Genomic DNA, 27707 nt, shown 5'->3' with positions numbered 1-27707 from the left:
GTAAGAGTTAATAACCTTATTGGGGCTGAGATGATAAACCAAAGGAAATAAAAGAAACATTTATTATGACCACTTTGAATCTGGCACCCAACACATAGCCCATTACAAAAAAACTAACACTAAAACTAATAAAAACTAAACTAAAACTAAGCATTTTCAAAAAATAAAAACTAAACTAAAACTAGCAAACTCACTCTAAAAACTAACTGAATTTGAAAACAAAAATTCACAACGAAATTAAAACTAAAACTAATGAAAAATCCAAAACTATTATAACCTTGGTACACATACACCCATGTAGTCATTCTTTCTTTCTTTCTGTCTGTCTTTTCTTTCTTTCTTTCTTTCTTTCTTTCTTTCTGTCTTTTATTCTTTCTTTCTTTCTTTCTTTCTTCCTTCCTTCCTTCCTTTCTTTCTGTCTTTTTTCTTTCTTTCTTTCTGTCCTTTTTCTTTCTTTCTTTCTGTCTTTTTTCTTTCTGTCTTTTTTCTTTCTTTCTTCCTTCCTTTCTTTCTTTCTTTCTTTCTTTCTTTCTTTCTTTCTTTCTTTCTTTCTGTCTTTTTTCTTTCTTTCTTTCTGTCCTTTTTCTTTCTTTCTTTCTTTCTTTCTTTCTGTCCTTTTTCTTTCTTTCTTTCTTTCTGTCTTTTTTCTTTCTTTCTTTCTGTCTGTCTTTCTTTCTTTCTTTCTTTCTGTCTTTTTTCTTTCTTTCGTTCGTACGTTCGTTCGTTCTTTCTTTCTTTCTTTCTTTCTTTCTGTCTTTTTTCTTTCTTTCTGTCTGTCTTTCTTTCTTTCTTTCTTTCTGTCTTTTTTCTTTCTTTCTTTCTTTCTTTCTGTCTTTTTTCTTTCTTTATTTCTTTCTTTCTGTTTTTTTTCTTTCTTTCTTTTTTCTTTCTGTCTGTCTTTCTTTTTTTCTTTCTTTCAGTGTACTAAAAAAATTAATGAATAAATAAAATGATGATAATAATACAACTGTGCTGCGATTCCTTCAGTTAATGCATTAAAATTTGTTTATTTGAACCACTGAAGAAAAAAATTAAAGGACGCAACAAGAGGCAACGATATCTAAAACTAATAAAAACAAAACTAAAACTAAGCATTTAAAAAAAAATAAAAATAAACTAAAACTACAAAACTCACTCTAAAAACTAACTGAATTTGAAGGCAAAAATTCACAACGAAATTAAAACTAAAACTAATGAAAAATCCAAAACTATTATAACCTTGGTACACATACACCCATGTAGTCATTCTTTCTTTCTTTCTTCCTTTCTGTCTGTCTTTTCTTTCTTTCTTTCTTTCTTTCTTTCTTTCTTTCTGTCTGTCTTTTCTTTCTTTCATTCTTTCTTTCTTTCTTTCTATCTTTCTGTCTTTCTGTCTTTTTTCTTTCTTTCTTTCTGTCCTTTTTCTTTCTTTCTTTCTTTCTTCCTTCCTTTCTTTCTTTCTGTCCTTTTTCTTTCTTTCTTTCTTTCTGTCTTTTTTCTTTCTTTCTTTCTTTCTGTCTTTTTTCTTTCTTTCTTTCTGTCCTCTTTCTTTCTTTCTTTCTTTCTTTCTGTCTGTCTTTCTTTCTGTCTTTTTTCTTTCTTTCGTTCGTACGTTCCTTCGTTCTTTCTTTCTGTCTTTTTTCTTTCTTTCTTTCTGTCTTTTTTCTTTCTTTCTTTCTTTCAGTGTACTAAAAAAATTAATGAATAAATAAAATAATGATAATAATAAAACTGTGCTGCGTTTAAAAAAAGCATTTAAGCATTTAAAAAAAATAAAAAATAAACTAAAACTAGAAAATGTAGTCATTAGAGAAGCTTTTACTCTGAAAGCATCCACCGGAAGCGTGGTGCCGTCACCTATATAAAGCTTGGCGGTTGGTAGCAGCAGAAGGACGGACTGCGGCGATAAACAAACACACGCAGCAGCAGCAGCAGCAGCAGCACCGGAGCCGTTAGAGCCGTTAGAGCCGTTAACAGCCGTTAGAGTCTCCGTGTCTCCGTGTCAGGGACTTCCAGGAGAGCTAACCTTCTCCACGGACCGAGCTGTCGACTTCTAAACCCCGGACTTTATCTAAAAAAAACGGATTTGTCCTCCTCCTCCTCCGGTCTCCGGCTTATGTGACTCATTAGCGTCCGGCGGCGGAGCAGCGAGCCACCATGACGGAGCTGAGGCAGCGAGGCGGCGGCGACATCAGCGACAAGGTGGGACACACCGTCTCCGGTTCCAGCCCCCCCCCCCCCCCCCCTGTCTGTCTGTCTGTCTCTCTGGAGACCTGTCTGTCTGTCTGTCTGTCTCTGTCTCTGGAGACCTCGCCCTCTAAACCAGTCTGTCCGGTCTGTTGTTGTCTGTTGTTTAGCCGCGGAGCTAATCAGGCTAGTTAGTTAGCTTCAGGTGATAACACATCACACGAAGAAGAAATGAATAAGAAAAGACTTCTTCTTCTTCTGCGGTTTTGAGCTTCATGTTGGGAATGTCACCATGTTTTAACGCTGTCAGGCTGAAATAAGAGTCAATCAGTGTCCCTCACACACTCACAGCATTATTATTGTTATTATAGTATAGTATAGTATATATATAGTATATAGTATATATACTGTAATATACTACTATTATTATTATACATATATTATATATATGTTACTGATGCCCACCCCATTGCACTTTATTATTATTATTATTATTACTAATACCTCGATCATTACATATGCACTATCTGTCTGTTGTGTCATCACTGTCTTTGTTTAGCTGCACTATATGTTATTTAAAACACACACACTGTAACTACTGAAACAAATTCCAATATGTTTTTTTTTTTACATAAATGGCAATAAAAGTACCTTGAACCTTGAACCTTGAACCGGCCTTACCAGCCTTATTTATTTTATTATTATTATTATTATAACTATTATTATTATATATTATATATCATATTATTTTACTAATAATTACTTTATTTATATTTTTCATTTTATTTCTATATTGTTTTTTATTATCTATTATTACATATTATATTATATATAATATATACTGTACTATTATTATTATTATTATTATATACCGTCTAGTCACTATAGCTTTATTGCAGTCATATCACCAGTATAATTACCTTCATCTTGTCAACCATCCTACCAACCGATGTTAAGTGTCCTTGTTCTATTCTGTGTTTTTTTCTATTGTTGTTTTTATTTATGCTACCTCAGTATTTTATTCTATTGTATTTTATTGTACTTGAATACCGGACTGCTGTGACAACCGAATTTCCCTTCGGGGATGAATAAAGTAATCTATCTATCTATCTATCTATCTATCTATCTATCTATAGGTTATAATAGGTTATTATAGGAGGCTGTCACAGGAATATTTAGCTTCAAAGTTGGATTTGTGCAGCATCAGAGCAGGTGTAAGGCTCGACAGGCCTCCTGGTTTGTTGTGTCAGAGAGAATAAGGTGCTCAGGTGGATTTTAAGGGTCCAGTACTCTAGAAAAGTAGATTTAAAAGCCTAATTTTTATAGTTTTTTTGCAACAAGATCACCAAAATATCCTTGAAGTCATGAGAATTTAATGAATGTGGCGTGTTCAAGATTCAGATTGTTCTTGGTTTGTGGTGTCAGAGATGATACCAGAATCAGAAGCCTTTATTGTCATTGCACAATGTGGTGCTCAAGTGGATTTTAATGGTCCAGTACTCCAGAAAAGTAGATTTAACAGCCTAATTTTATAGTGTTTTGTGCCTCATTCTCTATTGATTTGCAATAAGATCACCAAAATATCCTTAAACTGGAACTGAATATGGTGTATTCAAGGTTTACAAAGTCCTGGTTTGTTGTGTCAGAGAGAATAAGGTGCTCAGGTGGATTTTAAAGGTCCAGTTCTCTAGAAAAGTATATTTAAAAGCCTGGTTTTATAGTTTTTTGTGCCTCTTTCTCCATTGATTTGAACCATTCTTTGCAACAAAAAATCCCTAACCACTGGAATTTAATGTGGTGAGTTCAATGTTTACAAAGTGCTGGTTTGTGGAGATAATAAGGTGCACAGGTGGATTTTAAGGGTCCAGTACTCAAGAAAACAAGATTTAAAAGTCATAGTTTGCTGTGTTTTGTGCCTCTTTCGTCATTGGTTTGAACCATTATTTGCAACAAGATCACCAAAATATCCTTAACCACTGGAATTTAATGTGGTGTGTTCAAGGTTTCCAAAGTCCTGGTTTGTTGTGTCAGAGAGAATAAGGTGCTCAGGTGGATTTTAAGGGTCCAGTACTCTAGAAAAATATATTTAAAAGCCTAGTTTTTTGCAACAAGATCACCAAAATATCCTTGAAATCACTAGGATTTAATGTGGCGTGTTCAAGATTCAGATTGTTCTTGGTTTGTGATGTCAGAGATGATACCAGAATTAGAAGCCTGTATTGTCATTGCACAATGTGGTGCTCAAGTGGATTTTAAGGGTTCAGTACTGTAGAAAAGTAGATTTAAAAGCCTTATTTTGCAGTGTTTTGTGCCTCATTCTCTACTGATTTGCAATAAGATCACCAAAATATCTTTAAACTGGAACTGAATATGGTGTATTCAAGGTTTACAAAGTCCTGGTTTGTGGTGTCAGAGATAATAAGTTGCTCAAGTGGATTCTAGTGGTCCAGTACTCTAGAAAAGTAGATTTAAAAGCCTGGTTTTTTAGTGTTTAGAGCATCATTCTCTGCTGATGTTAATCATTCTTTGCAACAAGATCACCAAAAAATCCCTAACCACTGAAATTTATGTGGTGAGTTCAATGTTTACAAAGTGCTGGTTTGTGGAGATAATAAGGTGCACAGGTGGATTTTAAGGGTCCAGTACTCTGGAAAAGTCGATTTTAAAAGCCTAATTTTATAGTGTTTTGTGCCTCATTCTCTACTGATTTTCAACAAGATCACCAAAATATCCTTAAACAGTGTGTGTAATGTGGTGTGTTCAAGGTTTACAAAGTCCTGGTTTGTGGTGTCAGATATAATAAGGTGCTGAAGTCGATTTGAAAGGTTTAGTACTCTTTAAAAATAGATTTAAAAGCCTTATTTTGCAGTTTTTTGTGATTCCTTCTCCATTGATTTGAGCCAGTCTTTGCAACAAGATCACCAAAACACTGTTAAACACTGTGTGTTCTGTGATGTGTTCAAGGTTTACAAACTCCAGGTTGTGGTGTCAGATATAATAAGGTGCTCCGGTGGATTTTAAGGGTCCAGTACTAGAAAAGTAGATTTAAAAGCCTAATTTTATAGTGTTGTGTGCCTCATTCTCTACTGATTTTAACCATTCTTTGCAACAAGATCACCAAAATATCCTTGGAAACACTGGAATTTAATGTGGTGAGTTCAAGTGCTGGTTTGTTGTGTCAGAGAGAATAAGGTGCTCAGGTTAAAAAGGTCCAGTTCTCTAGAAAAGTATATTTAAAAGCCTGGTTTTATAGTGTTTGTGCCTCTTTCTCCATTGATTTGAACTGTTATTTGCAACAACATCACCATAATATCCTTAAACACTGGATTATAATGTGGTGTGTTCAAGGTTTCCAAAGTCCTGGTTTGTGGTGGCAGAGATAATAAGGTGCTGAGGTGGATTTTAAGGGTCCAGTACTCTAGAAAAGTAATTTAAAAGCCGTAGTTTGCTGTGTTTTGTGCCTCTTTCTCCATTGATTTGAACCATTATTTGCAACAAGATCACCAAAATATCCTTAAACAGTGTGTGTAATGTGGTGTGTTCAAGGTTTACAAAGTGCTGGTTTGTTTAAGGTTTGATTACTATATAAAACTAGATTTAAATTCCTTTTTTTTAGTCTTATGTGCCTCTTTCTCCTCTGATTTGAACCATTCTTTGCAACAAGATCACCAAAAAATCCCTAACCACTGGAATTTAATGTGGTGAGTTCAAGTGCTATTTTGTTGTGTCAGAGAGAAAAAGGTGCTCAGGTGGATTTTAAAGGTCCAGTACTCTAGAAAAGTAGATTTAAAAGCCTGGTTTTATAGTGTTTTTTTGTGCCTCTTTCTCCATTGATTTGAACCATTCTTTGCAACAAGATCACCAAAATATCCTTAAACAAACAGTGTGTGTAATATGGTGTGTTCAAGGTCTACAAAGTGCTGGTTTGTTTAAAATTAGGCATTTAAATCTAATTTTCTATAGTAATTAAACATTAAAGTGTTTTGTGCCACATCATTATATTTGTCCAAACAAATGTACCTTGGTCTAATGGTCTAATATTTTTTCCTTGACTGTATTTATGCACCTATGATATTTATGGACTCTGAGTGTAATGAATGAAATCAAATCTAGAAGACAGACTTATTAGTGGTTTTACTATCTCTGTGTTTTAATAAGCTGAATAGAAAACTCTCCAGTCTCTTGTCGTCAGTGAGACAGTTTCAAAGGTTAGTCAGAGCGACTCCACCCACCTCCTCCTGTCTAACAGGGCTGGTTGAGTAATCCCACCCGGCCCACTCATTAACTCCTCTCTCTGGCCCATACTCTACTCTATAATGTCTCTGAAACTGTGCCAAGGAGTCCAACGTGGCCCAGAAACTCTTTAGACCTCCATTAAATCATACGTGTGCTGCTGGATGTCAGCTTCACACAAGGTCACCTCTTAGTATGACATCACACTGACTCATTTACATATTCTAACTCATTTACATATTACCTCAGTGGACTAAAATTCACTGCAGGTGCAAAAGAAAAGGTCTCCAGAAAATGTACATGTGCAGATTTTAAGGTTAGGTGGAGGGCTGCAACTAGGGCCAGGCAATATAGTAAAACTATATTGATATCTAGTATGAGACTAGATATCCTCTTAGATTTTGGATATTATCCTATAAAATAAGAGTCACTAGTTTTAAAATCTGCATTGCAGAAAAGTGATGTTATTATCTTCAGTTGTTAAGTTGTTGTTCCGATTAATTCACTTTATCCACTTAGTCATTATATCCACATTACTAATGATCATTTATTGAAATTTTGTAAATATTTTATAAAAGCACCAGTAGCTAATCCTAAAATATCCCTGCAGGCTCCCTATTGAGGTATTTGGTTAAAAAAATAATAATATTCTAAATATATTTTTCTCCATATGAGCGGTTGCAACTAATGATTATTTTCATTGCTGATTAACTTTGAATTATTATGTTTATATTTCATCCTACAGAATGTGCACAGCAAATATTTTGGAGGATGGACTTGAAATTTTCGTATTTATGCTTAAAAAAAGGGTTATAATTGTCAGATTATTTTTTTGTCATTGGACTTTTAAGTTACTTGACAAATAGTTTCAGCTCAAAATCATGACGTTTAAATAATTTAAAAAAAGTTATACAGCATCTTGGATGTTCATAGTGCAACAACAATAATTGAGTTAATTGATTGACATAAAACTCGCTTAACAACAATTTAGTTCAACTGATTTAGGAAGTCAAACATTCACTGTCTCAAGCTTCCCAACTTCCTGTTTTTCTCTGTTTCATATCATTGCAACATATATTTGGTCACTGAATGAAAAGGGAAACTTAAAAATAGTCATTTGGATGTTTTTATTCCACAATTTTGTAACAAAGACTGACAAACATGATGATCAAGAAATGACAGTAACTGATGTCATATCCAGGCCAAATGCAGTTCAGTTAAGAAAAGTGCTCTTCCCATGATAATTTATCTGTTCACACTAGCTTTGTCAGATCCTTTCTGAAACATTTCCATCCATAATACAGAGACAAAACAAGAGAAAATGCTCAACACTTCTTCACTTGGCATGCATTAACCTGTCCACCTGCTTCACAGTGTTTTATAAAAACATTTTTCCTGTCCCAGAATGTGAAACTGAGCGAGGGGAAGTTTAAAAAAGATTTGTTTTTGTTGAGGCAAATCAGAAGACGTATATAGCCAAAGATTGTGAAAGCTTGTGTAATGGTGTAATGTAAACTCTGTTTACCAGAAGATTGCCAGATTGCTTCACGATGGTTCTTATTGTGCAATATTCCAATTCATCCAAGTTCTGATTGACTGTGTTTGGAGGTTGATTCCCACTGGATCACTCATATTAAACACAGATTGACTTTTATGAACTTCATGACATCAATCATCTCTATGTATTTGTTTCTGGCTGTGTGTCATTCAGGAACACTTGACGTCTCGTTAGTGTCCCAACTTGTTTTCCTCACCTCCTTAAAAAGTCCATTTTTGTCCGTCAGCTGTCCGACATGAGACATGAGAAGTAAGCATGAGTGGACACATTGAGACAGACTCGTAGTGGAGGATGAACCCTTGTTTACATTTACACAGGAGTTAAGTTGAGTTATTAGAGGAGGGTCAGATTCTGCAAGATCTCATCATTGTTAATTCCCTGGTGATCAGTATGTTTGTTGTGATACAGAGGTATTAACTGTTAACTTTCTGGTAATCTTTTTTCCAGTTTAAGGCCTGGTTTACCCATGATGCCTTGCACGCTCAATTTCGTTTCAAACTGCCAGAAAGCATGGTGTCCATGGGCGATTCTTAGCCCTGCTGTTAGTATCCAACCACAGAACGGGGAGGGACGGAGAGACGATGACGCGTACTATTGGACAGGCGGACACTTGTAGTTTTGTAGTTTTCTAACGGATCCAACATGGCTGCAGTAGACGCCAAGCTCTCTTTGGATCTAGCTGTAGACAGAGTTGTAGATAGTTTAGAGACAACGTTTATTTTAAAAGAAGAACAATGTTTGGCTTTACACTCCTTTACCACCACTAAAAAGGATGTTTTAGCCTTGCTGAGAAACAGGATTTGGTAAAAGGCTAATCTACCAACTAGCCCCATTAGCAGCTAAGCTAATGGGGTTTAGCTAACGGGACCCGTCATCTGGTATAATTGATACAATTGGCTTCTTCTTTTGCAAGCCATTACAGCCATGCATAGCCAATATGTTAGTTGATTTACTCCACTAATGTAAGCATGCTTACTTTGCATTTACTTTTTTGTGATTTTTCTAAGGCTTTTGCTTAAAATCTTAAAAGTTGAATGGAGACACTGCAATACAAACAAACACACTTTAACCCATTGAGGCCTGAAAAACCGCTGGGCGATTTTAAAATAAGCCTCTAATTTTCTGGAAATTCTGGAAAAATTCTGGAGAAAAAAAAGTGTTAACTCTTCTACTAAATAATAGATTTTTCAGCCTCTGTAGCAGATAGAAATGAAATTCAAAAAGTATTTGAGAGCTTATACAAATACTACAAAACGACGTATCCGCTTTCCAGGCTTCAATGGGTTAAAAGATGTTTTCAATGAGATTTCAGGGTCATATTTTCCACTTCAGCCACACTGATATCATGATGTGTCAAAGATGTGAGTTACTGGACAAATACATTACAGAATGCTGGGCCCAATATTGATATGTGAGAGTACAATAGAAGATAACAACACTGGCCATTATTAGGGCTGTTTGATGGAAACATCCATCTCAATTATTTTTTTGACTGACTTTTAATACCTTCATAACAATATACATCTCACAATATAGCTTGTTTTCTGGTAGTTCAAAAAAACAAGTAGTCTGTCTGAAAAAAATGCATGAAAAAAGCCTATAATCTGTATACTTGTGTATGAATGAAATACTTGCCAAATGAAATGTAACAAGCATTTTTCCATGGTTTGCTCCAGCTTTGCTTCCATGTGCAAGAGTAAAGCATTGCCTAAATTGCCTAAATTATATTATATTTAGCAAGCTACTTAATATTAATAATAATTGCAGTTCTGCTGTTTGTTCTTTGACATTGCAATAGAAACAATTTTTGCTTTCTTTTTGATGATGTATATGGGCCAGTCCTTTAGCCAATATTTGCTCTCAAGCATAACCACAAAACATGAACAAACATTTGAAAAGATCCCTTAAATTTGGTTATTTTACAACAAGTCAACAAATCAACTTGTAAGTTCTCTCTGTTGGGTTTTTACCAACAGTGTCTCTATTAGACAAACACTCCAGGACAACATTTAAATGAGCCAATGATGTTAAACAGGCTTCTCTGGTTGTCTGAACACACTTAACAACACTGCTGTCTCCTCTTAGTGAACTTCTTATCAACACAAACAACACTCGCACATTAATCTCCATACGGGCCGACATGTTAATGGACTGCCTTAAAGCTTCCAGTGTGAGCTCATTTTGATCCTCTGTGGTGTTTTATCAAGCCGCTCAGCCACAAGATGAATCTACTCATGTTGGTGGCCAAGAAGTGGGAGTTTGCAAACACTTTGACTACTAGCAGGCTGCCAGACTTCTCTTCAAAGCACGAGCTGTTGAAGAAATGATAGTGGACACACAGCAGCTTCTGAGGATGTTAGATTTTGAAGTTAGCTTCTGTTCTGGGTCCTTTTTGAAGGGGGATTTCACATCAAGCATGGCTATTTGACATTGGAGTATTACTCTGTTTTTTATAGTTGTTGGGCAGGCAACAATAGTAGCATTCACAGGGCAAAAACGTGTCAAAATGTGAGTTTCAGGCTTTAAAAAGAAATGCTTGTGGCTAGGGGTGTGCCATATCGTTCACGATAATATCGGTATTTTTTTTTACGGTAAAAAAAAATGCATATCATGATATTGGCAACGTTCCTACTTCTTGATGTAGTGGCGTAAGGCTAACAATTAAAGTTGTTTTAATCACAAAAAGCTACTTACTCCCTGTCGCTAAACACATGCAGCTTTCAAAATAAGAGCATGGTGTGTTATCAGAATCCACCACAGAACTTACAAGAAGACTGTCAAAATAAAATGCCTGAAATAAAACATACAAGAACCTTTATTCTCCTTTACAAAATTCATTAAAATATGCCCCCAGAACCCCTAAATGGTTATTTTTATTATTTGCTCATACTCAAGCGTCAAGAGTAATTTTTTTTTATTTGGCAACTGTTGAGATTTGCACTTCAAACTACATGTTAGATTTTTAATTATTTATACAGACTAAAAAAAATAAATCATATTTTCTATATCTTTTTAAGTATTTCCTAATATCGTGAAGAATATCGTCATCGCAAAAATAGCCTGAAATATCATATCCTTTCAGGGCCATATCGCCCAGCCCTACTTGTGGCTCAGGGTGTGATACACTCTCACAAAACCAGACGAGATTTTAAGAAAACTACAATGACAAAATATCTGACTGGACCAACAGACTTTTATTTAACCGAGTTGCATTTTGAAATGTTTTATTATAATAATAACTCTTTACATGCACGATGTAAGCATGAGCTTTTCATAAACTTCTTCTTCCACAAATTGAAACTAAAACCAACATTTATAAAAGATAAAATAAATCAAAAAGGTCACAAATGGAAGTTTGGATAGCTCACAAATCTCGGAAGACAGATTTAGACCAGAAATATTGTCGAGTTTAATCTTGCGAGATCTTGTGGCACGATCTGGTCACACCCCTACTTGTTGCCCATTAGGAGCAAAAATAGTTAAGTCATTTGAGGAAAATGTGTTTTTGGTCACTTGTCTGATTACTTAACAGTAGTTCCTTTGTTTAAAAGAAAAAATCAAGTTATATCTTTATTAGAATGGTCAATTAGTGCATATCCAGTGAGTCATGTTCAGTCTGGAGTCTTGTTTTGACGTCCTTCTACCAAACCTCACTTAATCAGATACTTGTGAGTTCTTGTGACTTTTGTTTACAGGCCCAGTTTGGCTTCATGAATTAGATTGGGTGAGCCTCATTTAACCACATACAATGATGCAGCAAAACATATTTTCCCACTATCTTTCAGAGCAGAAGGAACAAACTGTAACTGTGAAACCAAGAAAACAGTGGTGGGAAATCTACCCCCAACGTCTTGTTCTGACTTATTTATATTATCCCTTTTTGAAGTGTCACGTTAGAAAAGCTGAATGGAAAAGGCTAAATTTAATAACACAAAAAAATATTTGGTAACACTTTCTATGAAGACTACATCTATAATGCATTATGACTGCACTCATAAACACGTATAAAGCTTCATGATGCACTATATCAACAGTTATAAATATAGCTTATAATGACTTATAAATCCAAGTGTCTTATGAGTGCTCTTGACTGGTTATAAACTACAGGCTGACTGATGAGGCTTATAATACATTACAACTACTCATACCCCTCTATACACACACCTCAACAATCAATTGTTATAAGGACTCATAGGCTGCCATAATTATAAATAATGACTTATGATGCAGCATAGCTTCTTTTAAATGCATGAAAATGTGTTACACTTTACTTAACGCCAACAATGAAGCATCATGATTAGCTATACTGCATTATAGATGCGTTTATATGAACCTCACTTTACTTAAAGCATACATTGATCATTTATTTATACTTATGGCATCCTATGAGTCCTTATAACAATTGATTGTTGAGGTGTGTGTATAGAGGGGTATGAGTAGTTGTAATGTATTATAAGCCTCATCAGTCAGCCTGTAGTTTATAACCAGTCAAGAGCACTCATAAGACACTTGGATTTATAACTCATTATAAGCTATATTTATAACCGTTGATATAGTGCATCATGAAGCTTTATATGTGTTTATGGATGCAGTCATAATGCATTATGATTGATTATAATGAGCATTATAATTCACTATGAATGCGCTCATAATGCACTATAGATGTAGTCTTCATAGAAAGTGTTACCAAATATTTTTATGCTGGCTTGAGGACAAACGACAAACTGTTTGACTCTATTGTCTACGTATTTTGAATTTGAACTGTCGAGATAAACAAATGTTGTTGCCTAGTTTATTAGTTCCAAACCATTTGGTGAAAACGTAGTTAATCCGCATCACTTTTTTTGCAACCTTTCAAAAGTTTGCCTAAAATTTGCATCAATGGAAACACGGCAAGAGTGAAAAAGGAACCTACGAGCCAAATGATGGCAAATAAAAAGTTCTTTCTCAGCCAGCTGGAGGTGTTCCTAGTAAGAAGCAGACTTGCAGTGCAGAGCTGAGAGGGTTTAAGGGTTTAATCCGGGATGAGTCAACCCTCTCTGTGTCTAGTTTTGGAGGTTAAAGGATCACTTTGTTGTGTCACACAGCCAGCAGCAACACATCATGTTCACATTAGGGCTGGGCCATACAGTCCTAGCAGAATATCACAATAGTTCAGGGTATTGTTGCAATTAGGATATTCTTGACAATATGAAAAAATACTGACAAATATATAGAAAATATGATTATGAATAAATAAAAATCTTGTGTATTTCCATTTATGTAACATTATACTTCTACTCAAGATTTAGCCTATTTATAAATTAAACCACAAAAAGTATAATAGGAAGTTAAGATTAGCCCTACCTTAGAGACAGTAAAATGCTGCTCGCATAAAAAATAATTATCCAACAATATATAGAGAATATATAAAACGATCTGAGTGGGTCCATTCTGCATAACGAGTACTTTTACTTTAGTTACTTTAAGTACATTTTGTTGTAGGTACTTTTGTACTTTTGAGTAAGTTTTGGATGCAATGACGTCACTATGTGAAGAAGTAGAAATGTTGCCAATATCGCGATATGCATTTTTTTTTTTATCATCTAAAAAAATACCAGTATTATCTTGAACGATACGATATGGCACACCTCTAGTTCAGTTCAGTTCAGCTTTTTTATTTCGAACATGTGCGAGTAACACAACAAAATAAACTCAAAAACCAACAAATCCAATGAGAATAATCAAAACAAAAATAGCAATAGTCAAAACAAAAATTCAATAATGTGAATGCAACATGTCGGAGTAGGGGATGAAGCAGAAGATGCGGATGGAGAAGATTAAACCTTCTCCACTACTCAATTAACACATTTTTTTTCCTAAACATACATATTTACATAATACATATTTACAAAAAAATTGAAAATAAATAGATTAAATAAACAAATACATGAATAATTAATCATTTATGAAAACACCCGGTTGTTAAAGCCCTTCTTCCTCCCTGTACCATGTGTTTGTACCTCTTTTTAAACTGGATCATGTTTGGACACGGCACACGTCTAGTTCACATGAGGAGCACGTTATATTGTCAGTGAAGAAAGCTACGTGTTTTGTAGACGAGCTAAAGTGTGTGTTTAATTCCTATGTTGACCCAGAGCTCCTCCCACTGCTGCTGTCCCTTCGTTGTCGTGGAGACTCGGCCGGGACAGTTAGCGGCTGCTCAACACCCCACATGACAGCTGACCTTGGTGGGCTGTCTGCTGGTCGGCTGGCCGTCCCCCCAAGCCTCCAGCAGCAGCAGCAGCAGCAGCAGTGATGGTGGCGGTGGCGGTGGCAGCGGGGCGTTTAACGCTCTGCTGCTCCCAGCTTCATTCTGCACAGTTAGAAATGTCTGTAGACAGCAGAGGAGTCTTCACTGTGGCTCTGCATCCACATAACCTTGTTCCTTGGCTGTTTTAACCTCCAGCCTTGTGAAGTTAATATAAAACACTACATGGATTGTAAGGATTTTGCTAGTTGTGTGGCAGCATGGGTTGGTGTTGGAGTTTGGCCGATTGGACGAAAATAGCCAACCGACCGCTGAGCCAACCATTGTAGCCTCACCCCCCATCTACTCCTACGCCTGGGCGTGTGTTTGTGGTGGCATTTAATAAGTGCTTAAAGAATAACAACATGTCTGACTTATTTAACTGTGCACAGACTGATTTTGCAAGTGCAACTGTACTGCGGGCAGTACATTTTACATTTTATTTTATTTATTTTTATCCCATTTTTAATGTATTTTATCTTATTGCATCTTACTGTTCTATTGTTTACTACATCTCTTTGTATTGTGTTATGTATTTATTGTTTGTGCAGCACTTTGGAAACCTTGTGTTTGCTAAAATTGTGCTATATAAATAAAGGGGATTGGATTGGATTGGAACTGAAGGCTGTCATACCAACGAATCTAAAGCAGAAAGTCACTTCAAACTAATTCAAACTGTTACATAGTCATTTTTACAATCTATGTAATTCACTTATTTCTGGTGAAATGATGAAGAAATCCTTTTATTGTCTTTGATTCTTGATGAAGCCTGTAGTGGCTCACATGGTTTGAGTAGTGTGGATGTCAGTAGAGACGTTTTCTCCTCAGACATCGTGCTATGCTAATTAGCTACAGCGATCACTTAACCCTTTGGTGTCATTTTAAAAATCTCTTGACAACTATTGGATGGATTGTTTTCACATGTTATAAAGGCCTTCATCTTCCCCAGATAAATCCTATTAACCTGCAATACCTGGACTTTTAATTTAGCACCACCAAGAGGTAGGGCTGGGCGATATTTCGATATAAAAGATATATCGATATATTTTTAAATGTGATGTGGAATTAGAGCTTATCGCATATATCGATATAATTCAAATTAGCTCTGTGATCCTTGCTCCAGGCAAGCTGCAGCTTTTATTTGAGACATTCTTTTATTTAAATGTGCACTTTATGGAGCTTTGATTTTGAAAAAAGGTTCTCCTGTTGTTATACAGTATTTATGTTCATTTAAATAAACGGTTTCAATAAAACTACTTGCTCTCACTTTGCGATAAAAATATCGGTATATAAACATATTTCGATATTCGGCCTAAATGTATCGGGATATGACTTTTGGTCCATATCGCCCAGCCCTAATAAGAGGTATAAAATACACTCATATCAAAAACTTCGGCATTAGCTTCAATTATTGTCACTTCATTATTGATTCTGACTTAATTTTTATGTGTGTTCAACTTGTTTTTCCGTAACCTGAGCGATTCATTCTGTTGACATTATTTTGAACTAAAAGAGAAGTGGCGGCCATTTAATTTCTGTCATATTTATCAAAGGAAAGTGTTAGAAGTGATCCAAGAGTTATAACTACCTGCATGGATCTTCAATTTCACCAAAGAGCTAATGGAATCTGTGTGAGCTTTGCTGAGTGATGTAATGCTGAAATGCAAAATGTTACATGCAAAACATTGTGGTGTTAGATTACATGCATATAAACTGTGCAGAGATAAACATGCAAACATTATCATGCCAGTATGCTCAAGATTACAAACATTAGTATTTTGCTATCCAAATAGAGGTCAATGTGCTGACTGTTGGCAATGCTAACATGCTAACATTAGAAGCTGAGACGAAATCCACATCTGACAGTGTAAAATTGAGCCTCATGGGCAAAGTTGTGTTTGCATTTTTCATCCATAGAACAATATTGATTTGTGTAATGAGCATCAGTGTCTCCCAGGGCTTCTTCTGCAGCTACAGAGGGCTCGTGTCTCCTGTGAAATGTCCCTTCCTGCTTCGTGCTGCAGCTGGTAGAAAGAGAGCGAAGCTGTTGTACTGTAAGCTGGAAGTTGCTTCTAGCAGCAGCAGTGCTACTTCAGGTCACTGTTTGTTGCTGATTAGCTTAATTCCTTCTTGCTGCGTGAGCCAGCCCGTGTAGCTTTACTCTGTGATCCGCTCCCCTGTGACCAGAGCCAGCTGCTGTATGCTGGTCTGGACCTTACAGGTGTGGAGACTTGTTTGTTGTGTTCTGGTGCTCTATTTTTCTCCTCAGCTGCAGCTTCTGACTCAGTATGTTTACATTAGGGCTGCACCCATTGCAATTTTCTGGCCGATCACCGATTTTTAAAAAGCCTGACCTGCCGAGTCCGATTTTGGCCGATACCGATTTTTTTTTATTTTTATAACTCACAGCATACACCTTCAATGTTTGAATCTTATTTTATTTAAAAAAAAAAAACAATAACACAGGAGTAGGGTTGTCACGATTATAAAATTTTCAACTCGATACCGATACTCAGGAAAATATTCGATACCCTTTTCGATACCACAACGATAAAAACAAAGACCCCAAAATTTAACAGAACAAGAAAAATACAACATGTAAAAATGAACAGAACCACAGGTTAAATATTTATAATAAAAAACAGTAAATACCGTATAGATTTACTGGAAAGTGGCTAGTTGTGACACTGGTAACTCAGTGCAAGTTTAGATTAGATTAGATTCAACTTTATTAATCCCACAGTGGGGAAATTTCTTTGTCACAGCCGACCACAAAAATTGCACTCAAAATGATTTACCTTTTAAGATAAAGATAAAAAAAATAAACAATCTAATAGAAAAGGGCATTTAACAATATACTTTATACAACTTAGTGCAAATTAAGTGAAGAATGTGCAGAGAGTTGATGTTGTTGCTGGTGACATTTGCACAGTTCTGTCAGTTTACTTTTCCTGAAAATGTTATTTTGTACTTCAAAATCATAGCTGTGAGTTTCTAGGTGGCAAAGCCCTTCGAGCTGCCGTTACATGATAGAAAATGTTCTCCTCGCTCACTTCGAGGTAGAGCGCAGCGCGGTTGTATACGTCATCATACCGTACATAAACAGCTAAGCTAACGTTAGCACTGGATATACATTTGCAGATCTGACTTCTGACATTTCACCATCTCGCCTTACTTTTTTTTGCCAAATCGTGGCGGTGGTACACTTGTAATGTGTTGCTATACAGCTCAGAGAACACATATGATAGTTTTTCTTCCTTTACTTCCCCCTGCTTGCTTATGTCACTACGTCCCGAGCTGTTATCTCATTGGTTGTGCTTTCAAAGGGCAGCAATAAACGAGGTCAAAGTTCACATAATCTGAGCTTTGAGCGCACCGCTTCGAGGCGTTTTTGAGCGGTGTGCAACACTATGAGTAGCGATGTGGCCTAGTTGGGCGCCACGGCTCTCCTCATAGGACCATACAGTGGCCCAACCAGCGCAGGTTTGACCATTGATCATGTATAACTGCCTTATGTCATCATATCTTTAGTTAAAATCCATTTTAATTCCACTGTCACTGGAAATGTGTCACTATGAGTAAACCTCTGCTGTTTTTCTGCTCTTGGTGTCAGTGATGCTCTTGGCTCACACACACACACACACACACACACACACACACACACACACACACACATTTAGATACACTTTACAACAGGCTTTTACCTGCAGGGCACAATGGCATGACTAGTTAATTCTCTCTCTGAAACAGTGTTTATTATTAGCTCTGCCTTTATGGAAGGTGAAGGAAATTAAAGATCATGGCCTCAGTGAATCTACGTGAGATTTCACTTTTTTCCCCCCATGACTTTGAAATTCATCTCTATAACAAACATTTTAAGTCCTATAATACTGTCTTGGTTGTGTAATTTCACTGAAAAGGAGCAGCAGTGATGACACTATAACATCCTTCTTAAAAGTTCAGAAATTGTCAACAAGAAGTGTTTGGAGCAGGTGGATTCTTGTGATGTCTCGCCTGAATTGCAGGATCACAGAAAAAAAAATCCTATGTGGTAGGACTCATTTTCGGTACAGTAAGGAAACAAAATGCAAAACCTAAATTTGCTTGTTTGTTTACGTGCTTATAAATAATAAACAATAAATATATTTTGCTTAGCAAACCAACAATTTATTTTGACGCCATATTCTGTGGTTCAGTTGGTAGAGCGTTCAACAGTGATCAGAAGGTTGGTGGTTCGATCCCCGACCATGGCAGCTTACATGTCGAAATATCCTTGATACTGAACCCCAAATTGCACCTGATTGCACCTGAATAGTGGCACCAGTGTGCCCTGGTAGCCAGTGTGGTAGCCTCCAACACCAGTATGAATGTGTGTGTGAATGGGTGAATGAGAGTAGTGTAAAACGCTTTGGATAAAAGCGATATATAAGTGCACCCCATTTACCATTTTACCATTTACACTGCCCTCGTTTTATCCACGTGTCTTTGTCCGTCACAATACTTCACCAGGAAGCCAAAGAGCTCCCCAGCAGGAGACTTTAGTGACAGTGGAGGGTCCTCAAGCTCCGGTTTACCGCTAGCGGTAGCCATGTTGCACACAGGCTGCATTTGTAGTTGCCAGCAGAAAATAAACACATGCAACTTCCGGGTTCGGGAACTCATCCGTGCACAGCGATGTACCGAACCAAACGCCCCGTACCGAAATGGCTCAATACAAACACATGCATCGTTACAGCCCTACTATGTGGACAATCAGCCGACTTTTTCATATCAGAAACTGGCCTGTTAGGGGCTGCGATGCTTCAGGCTGATACATCCTGCCCTCTCCCTTCGTTTCCCTCCCTCCTCTCTGCAGAGAAGACATTAATAGCCAGAAGGAGAAGGAGGAGGAGGAGGAGGAGGACAAAGACGATAGTGGAGGTGAGCTGAGCTGCAAGGACAGTAAAACAACATGGACCCTGAAAGTAGATTTTTGGATGCAGCACCACCTGCTGTGGCTTCCTTCCTGTTTAATTTCATGCTCTGTTAGCAGTGTTTTCTTGTAGTGCTGCTGATGATTCCAGCAGCATGTTGGAGCCCACAGCACTACTCTGATTGTTATCACACAGATCTGCAGCCCTGTTTGATGTGTTTGACTGAGGCATTTACACAGCAGTTAGCATGCTTTGCTAAATACACAAAAGATTAACAGTGTTTGACAGTTTAATTAACAAGCTTAAGTACATTCACCCAGATTAGACCATAACACTGCGGCGCTCTGCATGTAACACATTGGTGCGTATGAAGTAATGTGCTGACTGGGCCTGTTCCATGTTGCAGGAAAACTAATCGTATCAGTGAAACCAGAGTGAGAAAATACCTTTGGCCAGCAGTCAGATTACAGTTTGCCCTCTCTGCCTGCATCTGTGTCAGATAAAGAGCCGTCATGGAAGATCTGCTGTGGGTAAACACTTAGAGTAGCGTTGCTGTTTTAAAGTGATACCAGCATATATTTGCCTAGCATCTCCAAACAGTCTGAGTGGCTGTGCTTTTTAGGGTTTTTGCATACCTGTAGAGGTAAATCTGTACTGAAGTATAACCCCATTAGCTGTCACTACCTCCTGCTCCGAGCTTTGATTTCTGAGTCTCTTTGCATTTCCTTTTGGGCAGTCCGTGGCCTAGAAGTTAGGAATCGGGCTAATAACTGGAGAGTCGCCGGTTCGAATCCCGGTACTGACAGGTCAAGGACTGAAGTGCCCTTGAGCAAGGCACCTAACCCCCTTGGGCTGCCCACTGCTCCTTGCATGGTGTGTTCACTTGTGTGTAAAAAAGGATGGGTTAAATGCAGAGGTTGAATTTCCCCATTGTGGGATTAATAAAGTACTCTTCTTCTTCTTAAATTCATTATAATGTAAAATCTATGCATTATTTGGTCTACAGAGTATTTAAAAACTATTAAAACAAGTGAGAATTGGTGATAGCTGCAACCATATATCTTCATGCAGTCACACAAACAATCGCACAAATACTTGACCTCAGCCTCCTGGGATGAGAAACTGTGGCCGCCAATGGGCGGGGGAATCTTTTGTGGTGGCACGTATAAAAATTCCCCCAGCCCATGGTGAATTCATCAATTTTGTGTCCAAAACTACAGTGGCCCTGCAAGCTCACAGCGCTGCAACTTAAGAAAACACATGCAAATACACAAAACGCAAGCAAAGTGAGAAAACATCTTTATCAATTTGACAACACAAGAACAGTATTTAGAAAGAGAACAAAGAAAAGAAGGGCTTAGTTTTAGGGTTAAGAAGATTTGGAAGAGTCACAACTTCAGTGCAGAAGTAGAAAACAAATCACAGTTTGCATTATTCACTTTAGCTCTTTGTCTTTTGAGAGTTTGGATACAAAAATCCCAATAAATCTCAACTGTGTTCATATCTCTGACAAAAGAAACAAGAGTTCAGATTTATACATTAAGGAAAGAAGGAAACACAAAGTCTAAGCAATAAAAACCCAAAGAGCTGATAATTAGAGTCAAAGTATGTTCTATTAAGTGACTCTTTATATAATAATCAGTTATTTTGTTGCAAAGTATAGCAATGAAACTATGATCTTTTTTTGTACAAATTTGATCTCGCTTACAAACTTTTAGCCTGTAGTGTAGACGTGCCTCAAAATTGTCAAAAAAACTGCAGTACAGAACTTGAGTAAATGTACTCAGTTAGATTCAACCACTGACATTTGCAGCATTATTTTTATTATTTCTAATACTTCCATTTTGCAATGAAGGGTAAATTGTTTGTATTTGGCAACTGTTTACACTCTTTTTAGATTTAGATTCATGGTTGATTTTTAATTTGTTGTACGTTTTTTATTTATACAGACTCTTAAGTCTTAAGAAATACCCTGAAATATTGCGATATTCTTTTCAGGCCATATCGCCCAGCCCTAATCTACTGTTTATTTTAGTACCAAGATTGCTGGGAGATCTAACTTTCTCTACACGTCCAAATGCTTCAAAGTGGCTGTTTTTCTTTCCTTTTTCAGTCAAGATATGTCAGTGACCCTGGCAGAGAGAAACCTCTACTGTAGCTTTCCACTGTTTCAATCTGCAGGCTTCAACCTTTCCTCATTAAAACCTGAGTAGAAATCTTCAATTACACCTCGTCTCTCCTCAGCTCCACCTCAACCCCATCCTGCTCCCTCTTTCACCACCTCCCCCTCTAATAAAGATAGATCACAGACCTTATTTTTACACGATTTAACCCCGATGCTCCCGCTGACCGTATTTAGCAGCGTTTGAGTGAAAGTAACCATGAAAGGAGAAAATTATCCAGGAGCATCAGCGAGCTTCTCAAGTGCAGAAGGAAACTTAATCTCCCTCAGTTGGTGTTTGAGCTCAGGAGGAATTTCACCGGCTTTTAAAAATAGCCTCTTTTGGGCAGAAAAAGCATCCGAGCTGTCTGCTTTGTTACATGAGAGACCATTACTGGTGTTAACTCGCAGACAAAAGTGTCCGGCTTAATTTCTAGAATGTCACTTTACTGACTTATTAATGATCCCAGAGTGTCTGAGGCCGTGTCCACACTAATGCTGCTGAATCTAAAAATACATCCTGTTCTCTCACTTTGGGCCTTTTCTTCCTCACTGAGACAGCACTTTACAAAACCAAGATGCTGATGTTGGACTTTCATATGCCAAGTTTCTGTTGTCAACAGTTGTTTCTGTTGTCTTGCAACTGTTGTTTTTACAGTAAAAAACCAGCAGCTGTGGTTGCCAGAACTTAACCATAATAAATACGGTGCAACTTTACGGTTTAAGATTGCCATTTTATTCCATTTTTTTGTGTATAAATAAAAGGTTTTTCCATCAAAAGAAATTCTGTTTTGCCATATAATTGACAAGAAAATACTCAGTAATATTCAATGGTAAAATTTTTAATTTATGTGTTTATAGGGTATTTTTGTTAAAGATATGGTGTTTAGTACATTTAACAGTGAGGAAAAGTATTTTTTACAAAAGATAAATGCAAAAATTACAGTGATGCTTGTATATATATTACATTAAATGCATATTACAGTGGATTTTACAGTGGATTAATGTATTTTTCAAAAAACAAAACTGTAAAAAATACTGTTTTGGCTGATATATATATATATATATATATATATATATATATATATATATATATATATATATATATATGTATATATATATATATATGTATATATATATATATATATATATATATATGTATATATATATATATATGTATATATATGTATATATATATGTATATATATATATATATGTGTTTCATTGTTAATGAAACTGAATTAACTCTACAGACATTTTTTTCAGTGTATAGTCAATCATCAAGTTATCTACTTTTTCTTTAAACCAAGGTCTCATTATTATTTTTTTTAACTTTTTTTTATTTTACTAAAGTCCTGAAATCTTGCACAGGTCATTTTTTAGATATTATAAAATCAAAGGAATATTTACAGAGTTTACATTTTCCCAAACTTTTGTGAAAGATTAAAGTAATTGGATACATTTACTCCTGTTCTGTACTCAACAATTTATTGTACACTATTAATAACTACAACATGCTTTACATAAACTAAATGTAAAGCAAGAAAAAAATGGCAATTAATTTTTTTTAAAACATTTTTATATTTTTTTTTATTTTTATACAGTTTTAAAGATAGTTTTCTTTCAAAACTTATTTATTTGAATTGGGCAAAATAAATATATTTATTTAATTCCTAAAGATGGTGATGATGGTTTTTATTTTGCCATTAACAACTAAAGAGAATAATGACAAAGTAAAGAAACAACACATTGATTTTGGAATGGTTTATATTCACTTTGGGACTAGACTTTTTTGTTAAAAACAGTCTGGGACCCTCTCTAAAGACCACCTGTAGGTTTTGGGGTCTCACTATATTGAAAACCAATCAACAGCTTTGATTCTATGTTGCATGTCTGCGTTGTTAACACAGAAAAGAAGCCGGTGTCCATGCATGTGTAAAGGCTGTGTCTCCTATCTGGGTTTAAATCCAGATTAAAGATTCATTAACACAAATAAAGATGTTTGCCTCCCGGGCAGCAGCCTGTTAACCTGCTGACACCAGGTGTAGACTTTCAGCTCAGTCATGCTGCTAATCCTCCAGCTTCCTCCACTCTTTCTCCTTTTATGGACATTTTGAGGATTTTATTAGGTTGAAATATGGCATTTTTGGAATTATTATGCCCAGATATTTCTGTACAGGTCACTGGAGAATCATGAGTTTGATAAAGGCAATTTTTTTTGTAGCAGTCAGTGCGTTTACATGCACATGTTTGATCGAGCTATGCTTAAAAATCGATTCTGGCGGACTAATCGATTCTGGCGGACTAATCGATTCTGGCGGACTAACTGATTCTAATCAGACTTCTGTCCCAGTTTACATGCAACTGAGAAAATCTAATAACTGACGTGAACGTGTCCTCCTCCTCAATACTGAGTGGAGATATGCACCGTTTCAGCGGGTTAATATGGCGCCTTTCTGTTGACCTCAGTGCCATCACTACTGACCAGCTACTGCGACCGTCTAATGTGACTTGGCTACTGCGACCGTCTAATGTGACTTGGCTACTGCGACCGTCTAATGTGACTTGGCTACTGCGACCGTCTAATGTGACTTGGCTACTGCGACCGTCTAATGTGACTTGGCTACTGCGACCGGCTATTGCGACCGTCTAATGTGACTTGGCTACTGTGACCGGCTACTAGTACCGTCTAATGTGACCAGCTACTGCGACCGTCTAATGTGACTTGGCTACTGCGACCGGCTATTGCGACCGTCTAATGTGACTTGGCTACTGTGACCGGCTACTAGTACCGTCTAATGTGACCAGCTACTGCGACCGTCTAATGTGACTTGGCTACTGCGACCGGCTAATGTGACTTGGCTACTGCGACCGGCTACTGCGACCGTCTAATGTGACTTGGCTACTGCGACCGGCTACTAGTACCGTCTAATGTGACTTGGCTACTGCGACCGTCTAATGTGACTTGGCTACTGCGAGCATCTAATGTGACTTGGCTACTGCGTCCGGCTACTAGTACCGTCTAATGTGACTTGGCTACTGCGATCGGCTACTAGTACCGTCTAATGTGACTTGGCTACTGCGATAGGCTACTAGTACCGTCTAATGTGACTTAGCTACTGTGACCGTCTAATGCGACCGTCTAATGCGGACGTCTAATGTGACCGGCTACTGCGACCGTCTAATGTGACCGGCTACTGCGACCGTCTAATGTGACCGGCTACTGCGACCGTCTAATGTGACCGGCTACTGCGGCTGGCTAATGCAACCAGCTACTGCGACCGTCTAATGCGACCGGCTACTGTGGCCGGCTACTGCGACCGTCTACTGCGACCGCCTACTGCGACCGTCTAATGCGACCAGCTACTGCAACCGTCTAATGCGACCAGCTACTGAGACCGTCTACTGCGACCGGCTACTGCGGCCGGCTACTGCGGCCGGCTAATGCGGTCGGCTTACTACTATTAGTCGGACTAACACGTTTACATGCACTTCAGTTGTCCAGTTATAGCCAGATTAAGGCAATAACTCGTTTTTTTCAAGTGTCATGTAAACGTACTGAATGTTAATCAAACATAAAGATACATTTGGGAAGATTTTTATGGTGTGGGAATATTTCCTTAACTATTAACACATTGTATAAGCAGAAAAGTCCCGATTACATCAAATGAAAGACTGCTTTATGAGTTTGTCTTGAAAATATGCAGTTGTCAAATTTAGGGGAAAAGCAAGCAGAAATGTAACCAGAAATCTCCGTCACAATTTATGCTGTGGGTTTTATTTTTGTCATTTTGGTCATTTTACACAGTGAAAACCAACAACTTTGACCTCATGTTGCCTTTAGGCTTCCTCTCTTTCATCACACACTCCTTTAACTTCTCCAGTCAGCTGATCTACATAATGACATCACTGTAAATTCAAGGCTCTGCTAGTCATGATGGTTTTGTACAATTTCATGGCTCTGATATTGAATTTTATGCATATTTTATAACTGGAAATACAGAACATAAATCATATATACATACATCATTCTACATGGTCCTAAACCAGCAGATATTATTATAGTTAAGACTTCTCTACCAGACCTGCTGTAGAAAGAGACTTTACATGACACAAATGGTCATCATCATGCTGCGTTCATTGGTGAATGAATTCCCAATGGTGGCAAGTGGCACCGTTTAGGGTAACCTGCCACCAGTATGAATGTGTGTGTGTGAATGAGTCAGTCTGTAGTGTAAAGAGTTTTGAATGGTCACAAAGTGACTAGAAAAGCGATATACAAGTGCAGGTCCATTTTCAAGAGTATTATGACCTCTGGAGTGTAACAACCTATCGCAAATTCTTTGATTATTGAAGTTGTCAGACGTTTTCTAATCTTGTCCTGTATATTCTACATTAAAGAGGGAGAATTATCGATAAAATCATGTTGTTTTCATCTGTTCTTGGATTAAGATTATCAACATAATTACTCCTTCACTTAAGAAACATGTACTGTATTTATTGACCTTAATTGTCTTTTTGGCAGTGATTTTCTTGAACTTTGATATAACTTCACTGAGCAACAAATTAAAATAAGTGCAAATATAAATAATACAAAAATAAATTGATCATTTTGCAACATTCAACATATTCTAGTCAGTAACTCAATGAAAAACAGGAAAAAGCTGCAAAGGCACAAAACAAATGCAGCAATAATAATAATAGTTGTTTTATCTTTAACTTTTTTACTCATCTTGTTTTTTCTAAATTGTTGGCAGCCAAAATCATAATTTTAAAAATAAAATGTGACATGAGCAACAGTTGTGTAGTCTCCAGGTTGGGTAAAAAAAACTCTGCTCTAATTAACACAGCTGCCCGGGCCTCTCAGTTTAAAGTGGACTCTATTTGACTAGCTCAACATTTACTTGTCATTTGCATCCCAGAAGCGCCGTCTGTCTGTCTGTCTGTGTGTCTTATTTCCTTGATAGGATGCTGCTGCTTCTATTCCTCTTCTGTTATCACCGTGTGTACACTGCTCTGCCTGTGTTTTCTCTTCTGAGTATCAACTGCTCCTTATCTTAAGTCAGTATTTGAATATGTGTGTGTGTTTCTGTGTGTCCCAACAGGAGGCTGACGGAGACGACAGGCTGGGCCTGCAAGGCGACGCCGAGGGAGAATGTGACGGCGACTCCAAAGCAGACACTCCAGATGTTCCTCTGTCCACAGCAGACACAGACAACACTCCACAATGCCTGAACAAAGCTCTGGAGGGCCTGCCGCCCAGGTATACACCACTAAACACACACACACACTCACTGGAGAGGGAGGCTGACAGATGCTGTTTGTTCCTCAAGAGCATCCTGGAGTTTAGACTTTAAACAGGAATGACTCTGATGCTGCCACTCTGTAGCAGGCAGAGATGCAACAGACGTTTAGGAGTTGATTCCAATACCAGTAAAATCACACAATTTATACTCTATTCACTGCCAAAGTGAAAATAAATCCATATACTTCAACTTGGCCTTAGTAGGTCTTCAATTTTCCATCCATCCATCCATCCATTTTCTTCCGCTTATCCGGGGCCGGGTCGCGGGGGCAGCAGGCTAAGCAGGGCATTCCAGACGTCCCTCTCCCCAGCCACAACGTCCAGCTCCTCCTGGGGGACCCCGAGGCGTTCCCAGGCCAGGAGAGAGATATAATCCCTCCACCGTGTTCTGGGTCTTCCCCGGGGCCTCCTGCCAGTTGGACGTGCCCGGAACACCTCTAACGGGAGGCGCCCGGGAGGCATCCTTACCAGATGCCCAAACCACCTCAGCTGACTCCTTTCGACGCGAAGGAGCAGCGGCTCTACTCCGAGCTCCCTCCGGATGTCTGAGCTCCTCACCCTATCTCTAAGGCTGAGCCCAGCCACCCTACGGAGGAAGCTCATTTCAGCCGCTTGTATCCGCGATCTTGCTCTTTCGGTCACTACCCAAAGCTCATGACCATAGGTGAGGGTTGGAACATAGATTGACCGGTAAATCGAGAGCTTTGCCTTCCGGCTCAGCTCCTTCTTCACCACGACGGTCCGGTACAACGTCCGCATCACTGCTGACGCCGCACCCAACCGCCTGTCCATCTCACGCTCCGTTCTACCCTCACTCGTGAACAAGACCCCGAGATACTTGAACTCCTTCGCTTGAGGCAGTACCTCTCTCCCCACCCAGAGGGGACAGTCCACCGTTTTCCGGCAGAGAACCATGGCCTCAGACTTGGAGGTGCTAACTCTCATCCCAACCGCTTCGCACTCGGCTGCAAACCGCCCCAATGAGTGCTGGAGGTCCCGGCTTGATGAAGCCAAAAGAACCACATCATCTGCAAAAAGCAGAGATGCAATTCTTAGGTCACCAAACCGAATCCCTTCCTCCC

General features: G+C 37.8%; 1 protein-coding gene across 1 annotated transcript in view; it reads left to right on the top strand.

The window, feature by feature from the left end:
• The first annotated feature begins 1898 nt into the window (after positions 1-1898).
• The window catches only part of cds1 (CDP-diacylglycerol synthase (phosphatidate cytidylyltransferase) 1), a 59663-nt gene continuing 33854 nt past the window's right edge, over positions 1899-27707 (top strand). The window contains exons 1-2 of the mRNA XM_059337048.1: positions 1899-2181; positions 26426-26583. Of these exons, the coding sequence (XP_059193031.1) occupies positions 2137-2181; positions 26426-26583 (203 nt within the window). The 5' untranslated portion in view covers positions 1899-2136. The remainder of the gene's footprint in view (positions 2182-26425; positions 26584-27707) is intronic.

The sequence above is a fragment of the Centropristis striata genome, chromosome 7 (genome assembly GCF_030273125.1).
Source record: "Centropristis striata isolate RG_2023a ecotype Rhode Island chromosome 7, C.striata_1.0, whole genome shotgun sequence".
NCBI classification, from domain to species: Eukaryota; Metazoa; Chordata; class Actinopteri; order Perciformes; family Serranidae; genus Centropristis; species Centropristis striata.
Note: the sequence above shows the minus strand (reverse complement) of the source record. Positions and strands in the feature narration are given on the sequence as shown.